The sequence below is a fragment of the Rhagoletis pomonella genome, unplaced genomic scaffold (assembly GCF_013731165.1).
Source record: "Rhagoletis pomonella isolate Grant_MI unplaced genomic scaffold, Rhpom_1.0 Rhpom_scaffold_00003, whole genome shotgun sequence".
Classification (NCBI taxonomy): domain Eukaryota; kingdom Metazoa; phylum Arthropoda; class Insecta; order Diptera; family Tephritidae; genus Rhagoletis; species Rhagoletis pomonella.
In genome coordinates this window covers 80,862,260-80,881,828 of record NW_023458557.1, presented here as the reverse complement: position 1 = coordinate 80,881,828, position 19,569 = coordinate 80,862,260, and the positions used below count along the sequence as shown (strand labels likewise).

The following is a 19,569-nucleotide window of genomic DNA, read 5'->3' as shown; positions in this document are numbered from 1 at the left end:
TTTTTATTTTTCCGATCAAGAATAATCATAAAATTTGGATTTTTGTGTTTTCGGTCAAATTTAATCTTTATTTTATGATTTTTTTCCAACAAAAACAATCGTTATTTTGGGTTTTTATCTTTTTCGATACTATTTTAGCCGTTGTGATGGACTTTGCAATTTTTTTTTACCGGTTTAAATCTTTTATGATATAAAAAATTAGATCTAAAAATAACGGTTAAATTATGATCGAAAAAAATAAAAACAATTACTTTTGACGAAAAAATAAATAGAAATAGTTACGGTTAGGTTTGATCAGAAAATAGGAATTACATTTTAACGGTTAAATCCCAGTGGGAAAATGTAATGTATAGTAATCGAAAAAAATAATCAGTAAACCAACCTAGTATCGAGAGATGAATGTGTTTTAATATGAAATTTTTGGAACTCCTTGAATACATTAGAATGCTGAGTACATAGTTAGCCGTCATATAATCGAGAACGCATAAGAAATACATTATATTATTTATCACGCATGTAATGCATTACTACTTTTCCGACTGGGATTATATATAAAGATCATAACCGTTGCAGTCCTTGATTTTTTCGATAATATCGTTATTTTATGATTTTTTTCGATTAGGAGTAATCGTTATTTTCTCATTTTTATATTTCCTGATTTCAGATTTTTCAGATTAAAAAGAATTTAAAGCGGTCATAAGAACGTATGTATGATTAAAAAAGTGAAATCTCAAATATAACGGTTATAAACCAAGGAAAAAGAGTCCAAAAAAAACAGTTATTTTTTATTAAAAAATCTACCAACAAAAAAAAAACAAAATGGCCGTTATTTGCGATCCCTGCCGAAATCACTTTGATAAAAAAAAAAAACATTTTTCTCTCCGGCCGGAGCGAAAATTTGAGGTTAAGTTTCCTTTCACACCCACAAATAAGGTGTTCTAAGGTAGAGATATACATAGTATGTAGATGGGCAAAACGTTTAGCGCCGGAGTCGCAGTGCTTATACGTACATATATACATACATACATATGTATGTACACAGAAGCGACGCAGCGAATTCCGATTCGGTCTGCTTTCAGATTTCACGAAGGTAGTTCTCCGCTCGGCTGTTAATTGTTTTTGTTCGTATTTTTAGTACACGCTTGCCATATTTTGTGTAAGAAATTAACCAAAAATGCCCCAAGCAAAATGGAGTGTGTTTTTATCCACTTTGCTTTTACTTTGGTCTTCGCATGTAGAATTTAAAAAATATAAAGGCTCTATGAGCTGTGAAAGGACACAAATAATTTTATTTCAGAACAATTAGTTTCTAACTAAATAATCGATTTTTGGAGAAGTGTAAATGGTGGTTCTTACGCTAAAAGAATGAATAGGTAGTGCTTATAAGTTATATTGTGAGTGTTCACACTTGCTTGGTTATCAGGTTTTATAGTTAAACACCATTATTTTGTAGAATATTTTATTGTAGTAGGCTGGCAATATATATATATATATAGCAGCGTTCTTAATTTTAATAATTTAACTAGTCTGTAAAAAAGTTTGTAACTTGTAACTGAATAAAATAAATAAATAAATAAATAAATAAATAAATAAATAAATAAAAATATATTACCCAATAACCAGATAACATGATAACCAGACATGTGTGAACACCCACATTGTATTTTAGAACTTTCTCATTAATGTGAAAGTGGTTTTTTACTTATGAAAATAATAAAAAAAATCTAATAAAAGTATGCCCACATATTAAAGAAATAAGTTATACCATTTAAGTTTTTTTTACAATTTTGCAAGCATTAAATTTGTTCAGATGTAATTTGTTCTCTTAACTGTGTACTATTAGTTACCAAAAACTTACAAAATTAATTGCTTAACCATTTAAACAAGCAAAAAAAGCCAAAAAGTCCACGCACGAAAAGGACCCAGTTTTAGCACATTTATAACAATGTGGCAACCATGAGTGGGCATGGCGCACTGATACCACAATCAAATGGGATTGTGTTGGAGTGCCCATCTAGGTTCTAAAGGCATAAATCAATATAATATTTTTGCAAGAGGAAGCTCATTTTATATTAGCAATACCCTTCTTAATTTTGTCAAATAAACCTTAAATGTAGTAAAACAAGTAATTTTTAAGCAAAAAACAAAACCGACTTCAATGCTCATATAAAAATTTAAGACAATCGTTAATCTCGCCATGATTCAATGATCGGATTTAAACCAAATTAGAATGGGACCACCTGTGAGGTAACACCTTTCCTTTAAAAAAAGAGTTATAGAAACCGGTTAACCGTGGTCCAAAGTTATGCGGTCCTCCGCGGGACCGTTTACAGGACTTAGTCAATTGGTGATAAATTCGTTTATATTTTCACACAATTTGACCATTAACTCGCTATAACTTGCAATACTTTGCACTACAATTGCTCCACAATTCTGAAATTGCTCGTATAAACATAGTTTCCTGCATAGCCCCTCAAAAACACATTGCTATAACTCGAAGTTCGCGTCCTGAGCATTTCACTGGCAAGAGTCTCATAACTGCGTTCTTGAACTACATTTAATACAAACGAAAATTTACAGTTTCAGCAAAAAAGTCATTGATCATGCCAGTATGGACCGGTGCATTGAAGAGAATGCTGCTGTCATCTACGTATACTGAGTATTCTCTGATTTTCTGGATGCCTCTCTCTCATTCAGATTATATAACTTTGACAGAATTTTTCAAGCGGACGAAAAGTCCGGTATTTGCATCGAGCAACCACGGCGGGGAGTGGCGGAGGGGTTATGTAATGCAAGAGCAGCCACAGACTCGAAATCGGTCTAGCATCTTAAATGTTTGCAGAACATTTCTAAACTGCATTTTTCTCAAAGTTTTTTCTAGATTTACGTCTATATAAAATAAAATGGTACAGAACCGCACCAATATTATAGGACAGTAAAGTTAATTCGTAAAATTTTGCGAGATTTTTTCGGGATGTTTTGCACAAGGTGAATAGAGCTTTGTATATATGTACGTATATGTATTATTTTTTGTATCAAATTAGTTTCAAGAAAATCCGTATTCCTTTCAGGAAGCTACCAGCGGCCAGTGTGTGGGCAAGACTTTTGAGTAAATGTGTCTCAAAGCAGCATTAGCATTTTTTTTTTATAAATAATTTCGGAGGATAATATACAAATTCAGTTAAAATGAACGGTTTTACGAAGACAGTATAATAAGAATCAGTGCTTTATGCATATCTGCCAAACAACATGTTTAATTGATTTAAGAAACCATCTACATTTTAATTTTTACTTTCGATAAAGCTTCTCAAAATATTGTACAAGCATAAACATTTATTCTTTTGTCACTCTTTCGTTGCTTGTTTGCCAATTTTTCATATTAATTACAAAATTAGCTATGATTTGTTGATATAACAGTTGAAATCCTGCTGCTGGTAGTCCAGACTTATCTCAAATGGACTTTTTTCTTTTGCGGATAACTTAGAAGTAAAGTTTTCAACAACAACCCAGTGTCTAATGGGAATTAAAGGAACGTATTCGCGAGGAAATGCAAAACATTTCACGAAACACCTGTTAAGCAGTAATTGAAAATTCCGCCCCAGGTTGCAGCAGTGTCAAAGGATCACATATAGATGATGCAATTAAAATAATGCCAATTTGTGTACTTTCATAATAAATAAACTGTTTTCATATCGTTTATCTAAAAAATTTTGTGGGTAACAAACAGTGAGATTTTACGAAAGATATTTGTGTATCCAAACTCAAAAACCATAGCGTAAATCTGACGCAGAACAAATAAATAAAATGCTTACCGAACATGCTGTACAGATTTTTCTAAAGCTTAGCAAAAATCATATTTATATGCATTAATAGAAGCGTAATCAAGTTAAAAACGCTATTTAATTCACACCATTCAAATAATCAATTATTTGTATGTACTTACCTTCAGTGATCTTTAAAATATACATGCATATCTACATATATACATATATACCTACATATGCACAACCAAACATTCACATAATTAGCCGCAAACAAATTCATACAAATACCCTAAAAATATACCCGCATGCAACAGTTTTAACGCTATTTTTTTCTCTTTTTTTTAATTTTGTACCTGTTGAAAGTCGACAATTTCAAATAATAAAGAGGGGTTCTAAATGCGGAATAGCCCCGCATGAAAGCACACCACTCGGAAAAAAATGTGCATACTTACATACATACATATACATATACATATATAGTAATTCATTAAGTGCCTGTGGGAAAATTCCCACGCTTCCCGATTCAACGGGATGTCTGTCCGCTAGATAAATATGTATATACATACGTTTATATGTATGTAGCTATGTATGTACATACATATGTAGGTATGTATAGTATATAATATGGCATGCAATTCCATCAAATGAGCATAATTGTCTTAAGCAGAGCGTCTTGAAGACGACAACCACGACGAAGACAACTCTAACCGCCTAGTTATTATATGAGAAAAGTCTAAGTATAACGTCTTTTCTTTTCACGCTTCGTAAGCACCAACGATATTACAGACATATGAACATATGTATGTATGTAGTACCTGTAAACGCTAAGTTCCTATTAACTATGGGTAGTTGTGTACCCACATAGCACTTACTACAATTTATGTTTTTTGCTTTTGCAGGAAGATGTTACCTTGTATACTCGTATTTGTATGTGTGTGTGTTTGTGTGTGCATATGAATGTTGCAAAACATTACGTGGGGTAATTTAACATCAAAAATTCAACTATTAACCCACCCTTTTTCTTGAGTTGTGTGCATCAAGTGTAAAAGTAGCGTTTTGAACAATAGCTTTTTCAACGTTTCAGCCGTAAGGAAACATGGGAACATCTTAAAGAATGTCTTCGAGTTGTCTTACCGCCGTTATGGGAGAGTGAATATGGCTGAGAACATTTTCTTAAAGACTGTTGATATACATATAAATATACATACATAATTGCGGTGGTGGTACACGCACACGCACACAGTATAAAAAAAAAATAAAATATCTACTCCTTTTGACTGTTGACGCTTCACCACAAAACCGTCAAAAATTAATTCAAAATTTTATCAAGCCCAAACGATCTAGGAACCATCCCTCCCTCTAAATGAGATGCGTGGGAAAATGTCACACCCTCAATGCTCCTATGCTCCTCTATGCTCGATGTGCTAACTGACTTTTTACGATTATGCATTTGAATATACTAGCGGTACTGCATAGCTATGTATTTACAAACATACCATACTTCTATGCACTCAAACGTTGCCGTTGAAAACCCGCTCATATGTATATGTAAGTGTATCCTTTTTGTCACCTCTATTTTATTTAGGTGTGTCAATTACAGTACATATTTGCTCTAAATAAGTCAAATCAAGTCAACACACTTGTTGCTTAGTGGCAGCAACAGTAGCAGCAATGGCAGTTAATGGCTGTCAAAAATCTGCATCCATTTTCAATCAGTGAAAGTGTGATTTTCCGCACAGCTGTACTAGTTTAGTCGCTCCGTTACGCTATCGATACGCTGTTTACTGTTGCTGATGTTGCTACTTTTATGGCTACAAATGCGCCTTATTTGTATTTAATCATTGGCGTTGGTTAAGTTCAATGTCCGTGGCTATCAAACTATTGCACAACTAATTCATCACTACATACAAACATATCTATTGCATAGTTATTATGGCTGCGATGAATAATAATACAAATAAGATGGATAAACATACATACATATGTACATATGTATGTACATACATATAAATATATTTACGCTTGTGCGATTTATTGATTTGGCGTTATTTGATACATATGTATGTATATGCATAAGTCTGATTACAGCAGCAAAGAATCCCACAAGTGCGTTACTAAATCAGATGAGCGTTCGATCATGCAACTGCAAAGATGAGCATACATATGTTTGTATGTAATCAAAACGTTCACTGATGACCACGACTCACTGAAATAGCTGTGGGATTTAAATATGTAAGAATTCACATCGTCAAAAGATGGAATAAAGGTTTCAGATTTCATTGGGAAGTAAACGTAAGAGTCATAAAGCTTTGGGAAACTTTTCTGAGTTGAGTTAGGCTAGGATGGCGGCTTCTAGTAGTGACGGCATACTTGAACTCGAAAATGAGACTGTCAGTTGTCTGTTGTTATTATTATTAAAAAGAAAAGCACAACATCGGTCACAGTGCAATTATGACTAACATTGCTGATTAAACTAAAGAATCGGATTATGGGTCTCTAAACCGGCAACACGGAAGTAAAATTTCTGATCACTATGCCAGTAAGAGATGAGTACAAATCAAATAAACTTAGAAAGGATGTGTACTTAAGTGCACTTAGGAATCCAAATCCAATAGAAGGTTTGAAGACGTTGTTTATTCGATTTATTTAGGTCAGTGCTAGGTACGGTTGCCAGACGTACTGATTTTATCAGTACAGTACTGATTTTTCAACTCTTGTACTGATTTTATTCATTTCTTCAATCAGTACGCTAAAGTCCTGATTTTTCAAAATTTGTACTGATTTGTACTGAATTTTCAACTCAAACAAAATACATTAGGATATTCTTAAGGTGTTTGCATAACGTTGGAACTTGCTTAAACTGCACTGTAAAAAGTAAGAAGAAAATAATTGAATTATAGTTGAAATGTTTCAAATAATATTTGATATGTCCAAGAAAATAATACAACAAAAAGATAAATCGTTCTGTGGCCACATGGAGCTTAAATTATTTAAAATGAAGAATAACGTCCTTTGTCGAGTGTTGTTAGTTATCTCGAAAATATTTTTCTGTTTAATAACTGCAAATTTTAATATTCGAATGGCTTTTGCCTATAACTTGCAATTCAAAGTTCAATCTTTCAATCTTTCAAAGTTTTTGCTGCGAAGTTGAAAAAATTCTCATGGCCATATACATAGATGCATTCCTTAGATAGTGGTACTTTTCCACAGTTTGAAGAAATATGTAATTTTGTTTTTTTGTCAATACCACACTCAAACGAAACAACCGAGAGGATCTTAAGTATAAAATTTGCTTCCTGACGCAAATAGAGAAACCGGCTTCTAATTAAAAATTTTTAAAGTGAACTTCTAATTAAAAGTAATTTTAAAATGAAATGTATAGAATTCGTTGACTACTTAAACATTGATGATTGAACCATCTCATTATTGCTATTCAAATATGTAATAAATATAAAATAACTTATGGCTTCTGTGTACAATGATGTGTACACTCATGTTAAAATGAATAACACTTTTATTTCTTATGAACTATATTTTATTTATACCACAATATTGTTAAAAACAAGTACTCTGGCGTCTTAATGCATTATCTGTTACTTACATTCATAATTTTGCTGTACTGAAAAGTACTGGTTTTTTTTAGCATGAAAAAGTCAAATGTACTGATTTCGTGCATAAAAAATCTGGCAACCCAAGTGTTAGGCAGCTAGTACCCAACAACGAATATGCGACTGCATGACAACGCCACCAACTCCAGAGTCGACTCCAAAGTAAGGCAATCGCATTACAATATGCATAGCAGTTCATGCAAATGTAATCAATTCTAAAGTATCCAATACTACATACAGTTTTTTTTTTCGAATAACTTTCAATGATTGGCAGGGAATTGATGGCCTTATTTTATACTAGCCGGCCTCGTATGCTCCAACAAACGGTGAAAATCTTATAGATTTTTATTAGACTAAAATTGAATAGGCTATAAAACCGTGTACTCGAAAAAATTCTAACACATCTGAGAAAAAAGTTTGAAATTTGGGTGAAAATTTGTTGCGTTTTTATGTAGTCTTTCAAAAACGTTTAAACTTGGGTTTGTATGAGTTTTGTTAGAGAATGAAAAATATATTTTAATCGAAAATTCCTAAAAATAAATAAATAAACATTTGTATTGGCCAATACTGTGTAAGCAAATCTCACAAGTTGTTAAATTTTTTCGAAAAAAAAACGTGTTTTTGGTCGAAAATGGAGGCACACTTATATTGGAAAATGCATTATCTTCAGTGTTGTGTAAAGAACAAGATTCCAATTCCAAATTGTATTTAAATAAAAATTTGAAAAAGGTATATCAAAAAAGTAAAAAAATAACCACTCCTGCTCATATACCCGTAGTTGCGTATGTAACGTATACGCCCCGTCATACCATACGCAGTCATCTAACACGTTTACTCGCACGCCTTAACTTAAAAGTCATATTATTTAAAAGTAATTAAATATTGGCGTGGGATCTATATACAAATTTTTTATCTATATAAAAATTTTAGAATAAATTTCGAGTTTGCCAATAAAAATTGTAAAAATGAAGGTGTAGTTTCTCGCGCACTAGATTGGCTCGTTTTGACAAGAAGAACATTTTCACCGTTTAATTTCAATATTTTGAAGTATCTTAAATTATTAAAATTAAAAAAAAAATCGTGAACTTTCAAAAATTACAAGATAGCTGCGACAGATATTGTGCATGCTGTCATTTTTTTAATTTGGTGGTACGCTCTTGAAACTTCACAGATATGTTCTATTTGATGACAGCGTCCGTTGCCTTTAATATGAACATTCTATTTGAAGTTATTGAAAAAAAAAAAATGATATTTTCGAGTTAAAATAAAGCCAACACCGTTCAAATACTTTATTTATTTTTTATTGCACTTGGTTCTAACTCCATTGATTGAAATATGTGCCTACATATATGCAAGAATAATGTTTTCGCGTTTTTTTCTGGCGAGAGAAGGAAGTGACATTAAAAAAAAAAAACAACTCGTGAGATTTGCTCGTATGTACTCGAATTCCATGTTTTGGAAGTATTCCAATTATAGTGGAAGAGCTGGTGCGAATGCAGAAATCTATAAAATTTCATTGAGAATATAAAACCAATCTCTGTGGTATTTGATAACATTGATAACTAAGATTGCACTGATGTAAATAAGCTTGAAGGTGTTGAAAATCATATGCATAAGTGGCTGTCTACATGCACGGACACATATGTATGTATATACATAAATTCAAGCAAGTAGAAGATTCGAAATAAATATCTAATAACCCCACGTAAATATTTCACCTCACATAAAGCCAATGTGGCATATGAGGAAAACTCCTTAGCCCACCAGAAACAATTGATGACTTCTGCTTTACGCATGCGAACACTAATATATGTACAACCATATGCAATGTGTGAACGTACAAACAAATTTATGCACATTAGGGTGGTCATTAAAAAACCAAACGAAGGATTTTTTCAGTCTCCCCGCTCAATCGGTAATACCACGGTCACAGATATTACATATAGATTTTGGTCTCTACATAGAGACTCACAAAATTACATTTTTTTCTTGGCATTTTTAAGACGCCTTCATAGGATAATGTGAACTTTCACCCCTGTGGGACACGCCTTAACCGACTTTTAAATTTTTTGAGTCTCCATAGAGAAATCCGAACTTTGCCCCCTGTACGACACGCTTTAACCGTCTCCAATGGGGAGCAAAATTTACATGTGATATCTTCGACTATGGTACCATCGACGTAGGGGCTGAGGCTTAGGAAATCTGATGTAAAAATTTGCTTCCTACATTTAAGGACCACCCTAACGCACATATACATACATTGCTGTTTCCTTAAACAGTGTTGCCGCATCAAAATATTTTTCTACCAAAATGCCCATACAAAATCTACTAAAATTCTACCAAAAGTTCAAGATCACTCCAACCGTTTCAAACAAGGCCGATTTTCTAAGAAAAACCACCAAGATTTGAAATTGTTCTTCAACAAAGGCAAGGTAAAAAAATGCTTTGCTTTCTATGTGTCAGAAAGAGCCGTTCATGAAAGGTTCAATCACATCCGCTAGAAATATTCGCTGGTCCAAGAAAGAGGAAGCTTTATAAACGGTGGCAAGACTGTTGGTTGACTATTAGCCCAATTATAAATCATCACGGAAGTTTTCTCTCAGTGGATAAGGAATTCTTTCGGAAAAGATGTTTGTCTGGAATTGTGAGAACTGAAATTTTTAACTTAGAAGCAGCTGTTTGCAACATTTATGCATACATATATATTTAATAGAAAACGAAACTATCACAATTAAGATTTAATTTTTCGAAACCAAAACGGCAACACTGCCCTTAATTTCTTATTAATTTTTCGTCGATTTGTTGCTTTCTTCGGTAGTTACTTAAATACATGTTAACCTCTTGTTGCTATCCACACTTTTGTACCTTACGAATAGGTTTCGTGATTGACGGTATTTCTTCTTTCCTGTTGCTGCCGCTGTTACTTCTGTTGTTCTTGTTATTATTGCAGCCTCTGCTGCTACTTTTGCTTCTGTTGCCTGTTATGTTATGATTGAAATGACGTGAAGCCGGCTGCTGTTCTTGATGATGAGTTGATTACAGTTCAAATTATCAAGCGCGTTTTTGATATAACTCGCCTTTCATGCGGCAACTGAGATCAGCTTCAGCTATATGTATTATGGATGTATGGATGCTGCTTTAGCAGATCATCGCACCTCAGCGTAGTAGGCAAAATGATCGGCAACGGCAACAAACATTAGCATCAGAAACAACACAGCACAGCACAGCATAGCTTCAGCTACAGCTTCTACTTCAGCCTCATTTTCAGCTTAAGCTAAGGCGAATATCTCTTTGATGTTTCGTAGAAGTGCTTGTTGTTTACCTTTCGTGCACAAACTCATAAGTTATAGTCATGCAATTTAAATGTTGACTCTTGTGGCTCTTTTGTTTCTGATTTTGACAATGACAGGAAGCGAGCAGGTACAAACAAAAAAAAAAAAAACGTAACAAAACGACTACTTTTCGTCATTAATGTAAAGACTCCACAACCGAACAAATATGCCTAAATAACTTTTAATACATGTAGAAGTTTTTTGTACATTTATTTGGAAGCTGGATTTGCACCAAAAATGGAACTGATATAATCATAAGACAAAGCCAAAAAAAAACACGCGTATCTCGGTATTCAACTACTCATTTCGTCTAAGAATATTTTGACATCATGTGGAATTAATAAGTGGTATATCAGAAATTGCGTGGTTGAAAATTTTTGTTGTTTTTGTATTTTCCACAAATCGTTAGAGGGTCGGTCACTCACTGTTCCAAAGCATTAAGAAATTGTATTCAATTCAGTCATTGATTTGAATTTTATGCCAATAGAAGTTTATTTGATCTGTGTTTTCACAGTGACATTCCGATCCAACTAAGTAGCAAATTAAAACATTTACATGTAAACTTCTCTAATCTGAACCTCTACTAATAAGAGGCGTCCTCAGTATAGAATGCTTGATACGCAAGCGCTAGGCGACATCTCTAAGTGAGCCAAGCACAAAAGCTTGGGGGTTAATCCATTCAAAACAGAATTGGTATTGTTTACAAGAAAAACAAAAGCTCCCGCCTTTCCTCTGCCAAGATTATAGGGAGCTACTTTGAATCTCGGCACCGAAGTGAGATACCTACATACATATATGTAGATAGCTATTCTGTAACAGAAACTAAATTGCAAATGTTAAATAGAGAGTTAAGAAGGGCCTAGTGACTTACTTAAAAAAATAGAGACTTTCGCCCTATAATATGTCTCATAGTATGTAGTACACCACAGTCATCAGACAGATTGTAACCCATGGAATCCAAGTCTGGTGTAAAGCTCTAGACAAACGGAACAAAAAGAAAATAATTGAGCGTTTTCAAAGACTCACATGACTCGGCATATCGGAAGCAGTGAGTAGCGCACCTCAAATGAGCTTTAGATCACATTCAACGAAAGCAAAGTCGTCTGAAAAGCCAACACTGACTATGTACATTAATCCAGTTCGGAGTATCAACAGTAGAATACCTATAATAACAAAATATATGGGTAGGTCTACACAGGAAGCAGGACCGAGCCGAACCAAGCTTGCAAATTGCTATGAAAATATGAAAGTCTTAATACAGCAAGCTTTTTCGCAAGCGTTTCCGCGATGAAAATACAGCGGTTTTTGATTTTTTTTTTCATATTCATTTATCTTGCCTCACTCCACCTCGTTCCATGAACCAACTAAACAGATCATCCAGTACCGCAATTGTGTATTTGTAATTGCATTTAAGAAAAAATAATAATTGATGTCGTAATTTTTTAATCGGTTCTTTCATTTACATAGCTTCATTCATATGGTTTCATTCCGTATCATTCACATGACGGTGGAAAAATTAAAAAATAGTTTTTTCTCGCATGCCGTGCTGGCTGATCTTTATTCGTTCGTTCATGGCCTCGTTCATGGCCTCGTTCAGTATGAACAGCTCCAGCTTCGCCTCACTCCGACTTGCTCGACACGGCTTTCTATTTGTATGTACCCAATATGCCAATATTTGAGGTAGAGAACTTTGAAAAGGTGCGGTCTAGCGGTCAATGACTTCTGGAGCAAACGGGATGATTTTGAGGTCTCAAGGCAATTTTAGGCGTGGTTCAACAGAAAAATACGGAGGATCTTCTGAAACTCAAGAGATCTGCAGTAAGAGTTCTTATCGGCGTCTTTACAGGGCGCTGCGGTATTGCACCAAGGCTTAAATGATAGTTCCCTCAGCAGTGCTGATAATGAAGAAGAATAAATTGATTGCTTTCAGTTTGGAAAAGATAGCGAAGGTGAACACTTGGGGTAGCCCAACTGCTATCAGTCAATTAAGACCTTGGCTATGATTTATTTTTCCCTTTACTGGAGGGACCAATGTTAGAGAAATAAGTGCTTCTTATCCCGGGAGAACAACTGCGGCTTCCAGCGGAAGTTTGGAAATTTCCATACACGAACTTCTAACCTAGCCTCTTTTTTGTTCGAATAATTTTCTGCTATGACCCGTAGAAAATTTATTGGAAAATCTGGTTCATGCTTTGACCACGTTCTAAACACCATGCTCCCTTTATATAAATTATCTAATCCGTGAACATTTTGACCCCCTTCAGTTGCATTGAATAAAGTATTATAAAAATCAGGGCATGTTTGCATAATTAAAGTATTACATTAGCAATTAATTTGAGGTAGTCTTAATAGCTTGGCGCGAACATAGAAAACTTGAACTTTAAGGGTGAGTTCACACAGAAAGCTGAACGGCAAGCGAGCGAGACAAGGTGGAACGTAGCGATGCTGCTGGTGTTCACACTGAACGAAGCGGAACGGAGCGGTCGCAAGGATATCAGAAAACTTGCTTTCAATGAAAAACGGCTAAAGAATTTGTTCAATTTGTTTCAATTGCTTTCTCGAAAAATAGATTTTCCTTTAATAGTTTGATTTTTTGTTCGCATCAGAAACATAAAGCGGAAAAATCAAAAAGAAAATTGAAAATCAAAAAATGCTTTGTTTTCAGCTCCAAACCGCTTCTGGAAAATCTTGATGTATGAAAACTTTCATATGCATACATATGTAACTTCCTGTGTGAACGTACCCTAAGCCACTGAAATCATAATATACTACTTGGAAGTCTTCTTAAGCCGCTTGTTTTTTCGAAAAAGCACCTAATGGAAGATCGCTCGTGGGAACTGGTATTTTCATGCAAAACTGGGCAATCTAACGCCCAATTTTCACTGAGCATTAAATTAAATTGTAGGCATTATGCCTGCAACCACCCCTCCAGGGACTTTTTAAATTTAATTATTTGTCGTTTCAATGCCTAGTGAAAACTCGTTATAACTAATCTTAATGATGAAAAAGCATTTAATGTACATATCCTAGCTTTATTGGAGTAAAATTTTTAATATGCATTTTTTTTGTTACTCTTCTCACCCCCAGATCCGATATCGTTTCGGCTTGTACGATGAGATCTCAGATGCTTTCCATAGGCCAGTGCGTAGCTGTAATTGGATACGCTTTCTGCGTGTTTCCAGCGTATGTGATTCTAATGTAAATATGATTTGTACGAAGGTGAAAGGTGAACCCATTTATGAAGCGATAAAACCGATTACGGCGCATCAAGAACTTGTTGTATTCTACCTGCCCGAACGACCCGAAGAGGTATTATTCATGCGAATGCGAATATCGATGTATCGACAAACGATGGATTCCATAATGAAAGGTAACCAACTACTTATTAAGTGTGCTATGTAAATGCAATCCTTCGAAGTTGGCGCTAATTAAGTACATATTTGCCCATTATCTAACAGATTCACCAATCGACCTTTCCTCCTCCCTGCTGCATCGCATCTCACTACCCGTTTCACCGGTTTCGAGTAGTGAAGATGAACACAAGTCAATATCGAGTGATCTATCCGGTTCGGTGATATCATTAAATGAACCTGTAAGTGATGTTACGAGTATAAACTCAATAAACTGTGAAAAAGTCCGTGATCAGCGAACGCCGCAGCGAACAAGAATTGGTCGAAGTGAACGCTGTTTGCTGCCTTGTGATGTTTGCGGGAAGGCATTCGATAGACCTAGTCTACTTAAGCGACACATGCGAACGCATACAGGTAGGTAGGCAGTAAGAGGTGTCATACATGCATACATACATACATACATACATATGTATAGGCATAATACATATTGTACAATTGCACCTGTTGTTGCATTCCTTTCGTTGCATATGTATGTACATATGTTTGCATGCATGCATATGTGTTTTGTAGATATTTTTGATAGCCTGAAGATGCCGATTTTATTCGATTTTCGAGTAAGTAAGTAAGTAGTTTACGAGTGGCGACCAAAAACGAAATTTCTTTTATTACATTTGCTTTAAATGAAAATATTGCAATATTCTGTATTTCTTTAGCCAAAACCGTATGTACTAAGTACGACGAGGTTAATTTTGAACACATTTTTTAAATTGCAGGTGAGAAACCGCATGTGTGTATGGTTTGCGGCAAAGGCTTTAGTACGTCGAGCAGTTTAAATACGCATCGACGCATACATTCGGGTGAAAAACCGCATGAATGTCAGGTGTGTGGCAAGCGGTTTACGGCCAGCTCCAACTTATACTACCATCGAATGACACATATAAAGGTAAGGTTTAAAACATACATATTTACATACATACACGCATGAATAGTTTAGCAAGTGTGCTCTCACATAAAGGGTTAATCAATAAGGATAAGCATAACGTTCTTTTTGAAAGTATAATTTAAATTCAATAGGTAGTAACATTTTAATGCTTCAGCTTTTTTTTTTTTTAATTAAAACAAAAGAGCCAGTACATACTTTTTTAAGCAAGCCAATAAGATTTTTTATGCAAGATTTTTAGGTACATATAATTAAATTTATTTGAGACCATAATAAATTTTGGCGTTAACTAACAGTGCAATTCTGGCACCTGTCTTGCAACTCACCAAAGTCTTTGCAAAGACAAAAAATTTTCGTAAGACAAAATTGTAAATTCTGGCAACTGTACTGAAAGCTTATCTTTGGAAGACGAATTGAAAAGGTCTTAGCGTTATTCTGTTTGTCTTTAAGCAGTAAGTTTTCTAAAAATTACATTAAATAAAAAATATATATTTCGTTTTAGAACAATAAAAACTTAAAATTAAAAGAAAAATAGAAGAAAAAAATTAATAAAAAATTAATTAAAAACAAAAGAAAAAAATAGTTAAAAGCAAACGAAAAAATAAGTTTTTAAAATTTACATTTGAATAAATATATATTTTTCTTTTTAAAACCAAATATACAAATTCAAAGAAAATTTAATTAAAAAAATTATATAAAAATACGCATACGCTAAACGTAGCGTAGGTATTACCAAATAACGAAACGAACATTAATTCCTCCCAAAAGGTGGCTCGGTTTTCGTTCCGGATCAAACATTTGTGGAAAATTTTAGTCCGGACAAAGGTTCAGTTAATTAGAAAGTTTTCCAAAGTTCTAAGCAGTCTAGATATGGGATAATTTTTATTTCTTTAATATTGTTTTGTTTCTCCAGTCATCCCTGCTTATGTAGCAGAGGCAACTTTTTTTTATTTTGGATAGGAAACAACTTTTATATAAGAGATTAACATTTTTATTAGCGATAAAATGCGATATCGATAAATATTGGTACACATAATTATTATTTGAAGGCCCGTAAAATAATTTATTGATAATTACAATAACAAACGATAAGCATAATCGATAACATAAGTAAACTTGGCGACAAATATATGGATAAAATATTGATAAACAAATATACCGATAACAAAATATTGATCGATAAACAATTGTCGATAAACACATTGATCGATAACAAAATTAATCGATAACCAAATTAATCGATAATGAAATTAGTAGATAATCAAGCTAGTCGACAACCAAATTAATTAATAAACAAAATCTATAAAAATTTATCGATTAACACATTTATCGATATATATTTACAAATAGATACATTTGCTCAATGATCGAAATATCGTAGAATATATCGATATCTATACCGACATCGATATATACATTCATCGATAAAAATGTTTGCACATACATGCATGCATACTACATACATTTTTATGACCTTGTCGTAGAATTCGCTGAATAAATGAAAAAACGTCAAATATACCGATAATTATACCGATAGGTGTTGTATATACTAAAGATCATTAAAAATCATATTTATTACTAGGTACAATAAGTTCCAGAACCCTTATGTCCATACCGACATAAATATGTATATTAAACCATATGCACTTACATATTTTCACATGCCTATCATTTCAACACATTATACTAATACCCGTATTCCAAATTGTCATTTTTGTTTTAATTACAGGAAAAGCCACATAAATGCAACTTATGCTCAAAGTCATTTCCAACGCCCGGCGATTTAAAATCACACATGTATGTTCATAGTGGCTCGTGGCCTTTTAAGTGTAACATTTGCTTCCGTGGTTTCTCGAAACAGACAAATCTGAAAAATCATCTTTTTCTGCATACAGGTTGGTAAAAATCTTGCTTTTCTGACATAAAATGTATTTACACACATTTCTACATATTTATGTGTATATGTATATTGGCGCATATGGATGTAGAGAGTGTTTGACGAATTGTTTCAATAGCAATAAGTTGTTTTTACGCTTAATGTATCGACGAGTACTTATAAGTATAAGTACTCAATCAGCTTAAAATTTATTTCGTATGTAAATATATGCCATATATGTACGTACAAATGTACATACAGTATGAAGGTATGTGCCAATAAGTGTTTACTTATGTAGGTATATGGTACCTTTGTCTACTGGTACCTGTATACCCACACAGCAAATGACAGCACATTCGTATGTAAGTGGCGTAGTCCGGTGAAATTAAAAAATAATTTCTATAATATTTGCTATGAATTAATTGTGCAGCTGCAAGACTTTGAATTTTTGCGTTTTGAAAAAAAAAAAACACACATTTTTATGTATTGTATGAAAGTACATATGAGCGCAATTTTAGCTAACTTTTTATGATAAGAAATGTCTTCAAATTGCTGGATTACGCCGTTTGACATTAAACCCCTCAAGCTTTGTTTTTGGCTTAGCAAATTTTAGTAATTTAAATCAAAGTAACTAAAGCAAAAACAAATCATAATAAATTTTTACATTGACATTGCAGGCAATAAGCCCCATACTTGTGAATTGTGCAACAAGAAGTTCGCATTAGCGTGCAATTTACGAGCTCATATGAAAACACATGAAGGTAAGTTGAACTACCACATTTTTTCATTATACCAGGGCGCGCGCGCGCGCGCGCACACTCACACACACACAAACACTCATGCATACGTCATACAGTGGTGGTCGAAACATTTGGAACTAAAATGAATATTTTAAGGTAAAAACTGTGTTTCATTTGGTTAAGTTTAATAGCTTAGTGCTGAGAGAGTATGTAAATGTGGCAAACAAATTTCATTTTTCTCACTTATCTCACTTCAAAATGTATTGAATATATGCTGATATAGGGCATTTTTGAATCGGCAGCTGAGATAGGGCATTTTTGAAACGAATTCTGAAATAAAGCATCGTTCACTCAAAATCGGTACGCATGAAATGGGTTATATCTTTTTAATAGGTTTTCAGAAAATAATATTTAATATGTTAGAGTAAAGAGAAAACATGCCGTTATAGATACATGTTAGCGAGAGTTTCATATTTTGCTTGGATAAATAAATAAGAGACGATTTCTTTGATAATGATAAAAATTTTCTGAACACCCATTCTAGAGACTTGTGTAGTCAACTTGCTCTACTAAACTATCTTTAGTTTATGTTTTTCCACGGCTCGCACATCTTTACTTATTTTGTTTTAAATAAATACCATCTATTTTTCGATTTGACTTAAATAGATCATATTCGTAAATTGATGACTTCCAGAACTTTATTCGCATCATTGGCCTCAAACCGATTTAAAGTTACCTGTGAATAATTAGTTTTCATAAAAACCCACCAACACTTTGCAAACGGTCCAAAGTAAATGACATAATAAAATAATACTTTGTGCAAGCACTTCTTCCAGCATATTTCGGGGGTCATATGACCCATTGTGGAGTCTGATAGAGTTCTAATGAGACTGCCTCGATTCTCTTGTAATTTCATAGCCTTTTGACAACTGTGTCAACTTCTATAGATTTAGATGTAAGAGGATATCACCCTGTTTCTTTTTAGCTTAAAACTTTTAACGTGAGAGTTGACCGAAGTCCAGTTTTAAACATGTTTTATTAGTCATTATTATAAAATACCACATTTAGTGTGAACATTGGGGTAATGTAAACGGGTGCGGTTTTTGTTATAAAATGTATTTAATCTAACAGAATTTTATATATTATAACTCGATAAGGTTTAAGTCTTGCCATATCTCCAATTCTCTCGCGCGATCTTCTTCTGATAAGCCATTTTTTTTCCCAATTTAGGTAAAGAGCCTTATCCTTAAGCTGGTGTGAAATGATGTCTTTTAATGATTAGCTCACCCCGTTAGTTTAAGCAGAAGGAATCCATTCATTGATTTTTGGAGGATAATTATAAGTTTTTGGTATATTTAATTTTAATTTGATTTTTGATCTCGAAAATGTCGGATTTTCAACGAATTTGTTCAACATTATTTTTTGAGCAGCAATTTCCAACGCGAATAAAACTGTCAAATAAAAAGCCAGTACTATGAAATTTAAACCTCATAATGATAGATCTATTGTCTAATGATCTGCATTGCAACTTTTTAATACATTCCAACAATTGCTGTACAGAAATTGCTGGAACGCGTACCGATTTTGAGTGAACGATGCTTTAGGGCGTTCTTGAAAAGTTTTTTGAGATAGAGCGTTTTCGAACTGGCTGCCGAGATAGGTCGATCTTCCACTCAGCCATCGATAATATTTAGTTGCAAACGTTATTAACCGTTCTGCTGGTTGAAACTTGCACTTCAATAAACTAAAATTGTGTGGGCTATAAAACTGCATACTCAAAAATTTCCTAAAGATTCAGTTAAAAAAGTTGAAATTTTGATGAAAATTTGTTGAATTTTCCCCAACTTTGTATAAAGTTTGTAATTTATATAGTTTCGGTTAAAGCTTACACGGTATTTTTATAGAAAATTAACAAACAAAAATTTAGCTCGAAAAACATTACGAATATTAAAAAAAAAA

General features: G+C 33.5%; 1 protein-coding gene across 1 annotated transcript in view; it reads left to right on the top strand.

Moving 5' to 3' along the window:
- The window catches only part of LOC118735622 (zinc finger protein 624-like), a 25,230-nt gene that overhangs the window by 2,035 nt on the left and 3,626 nt on the right, over positions 1–19,569 (top strand). The window contains exons 2-6 of the mRNA XM_036465477.1: positions 13,792–14,074; positions 14,163–14,468; positions 14,828–14,997; positions 16,724–16,889; positions 17,548–17,631. Of these exons, the coding sequence (XP_036321370.1) occupies positions 13,792–14,074; positions 14,163–14,468; positions 14,828–14,997; positions 16,724–16,889; positions 17,548–17,631 (1,009 nt within the window). The remainder of the gene's footprint in view (positions 1–13,791; positions 14,075–14,162; positions 14,469–14,827; positions 14,998–16,723; positions 16,890–17,547; positions 17,632–19,569) is intronic.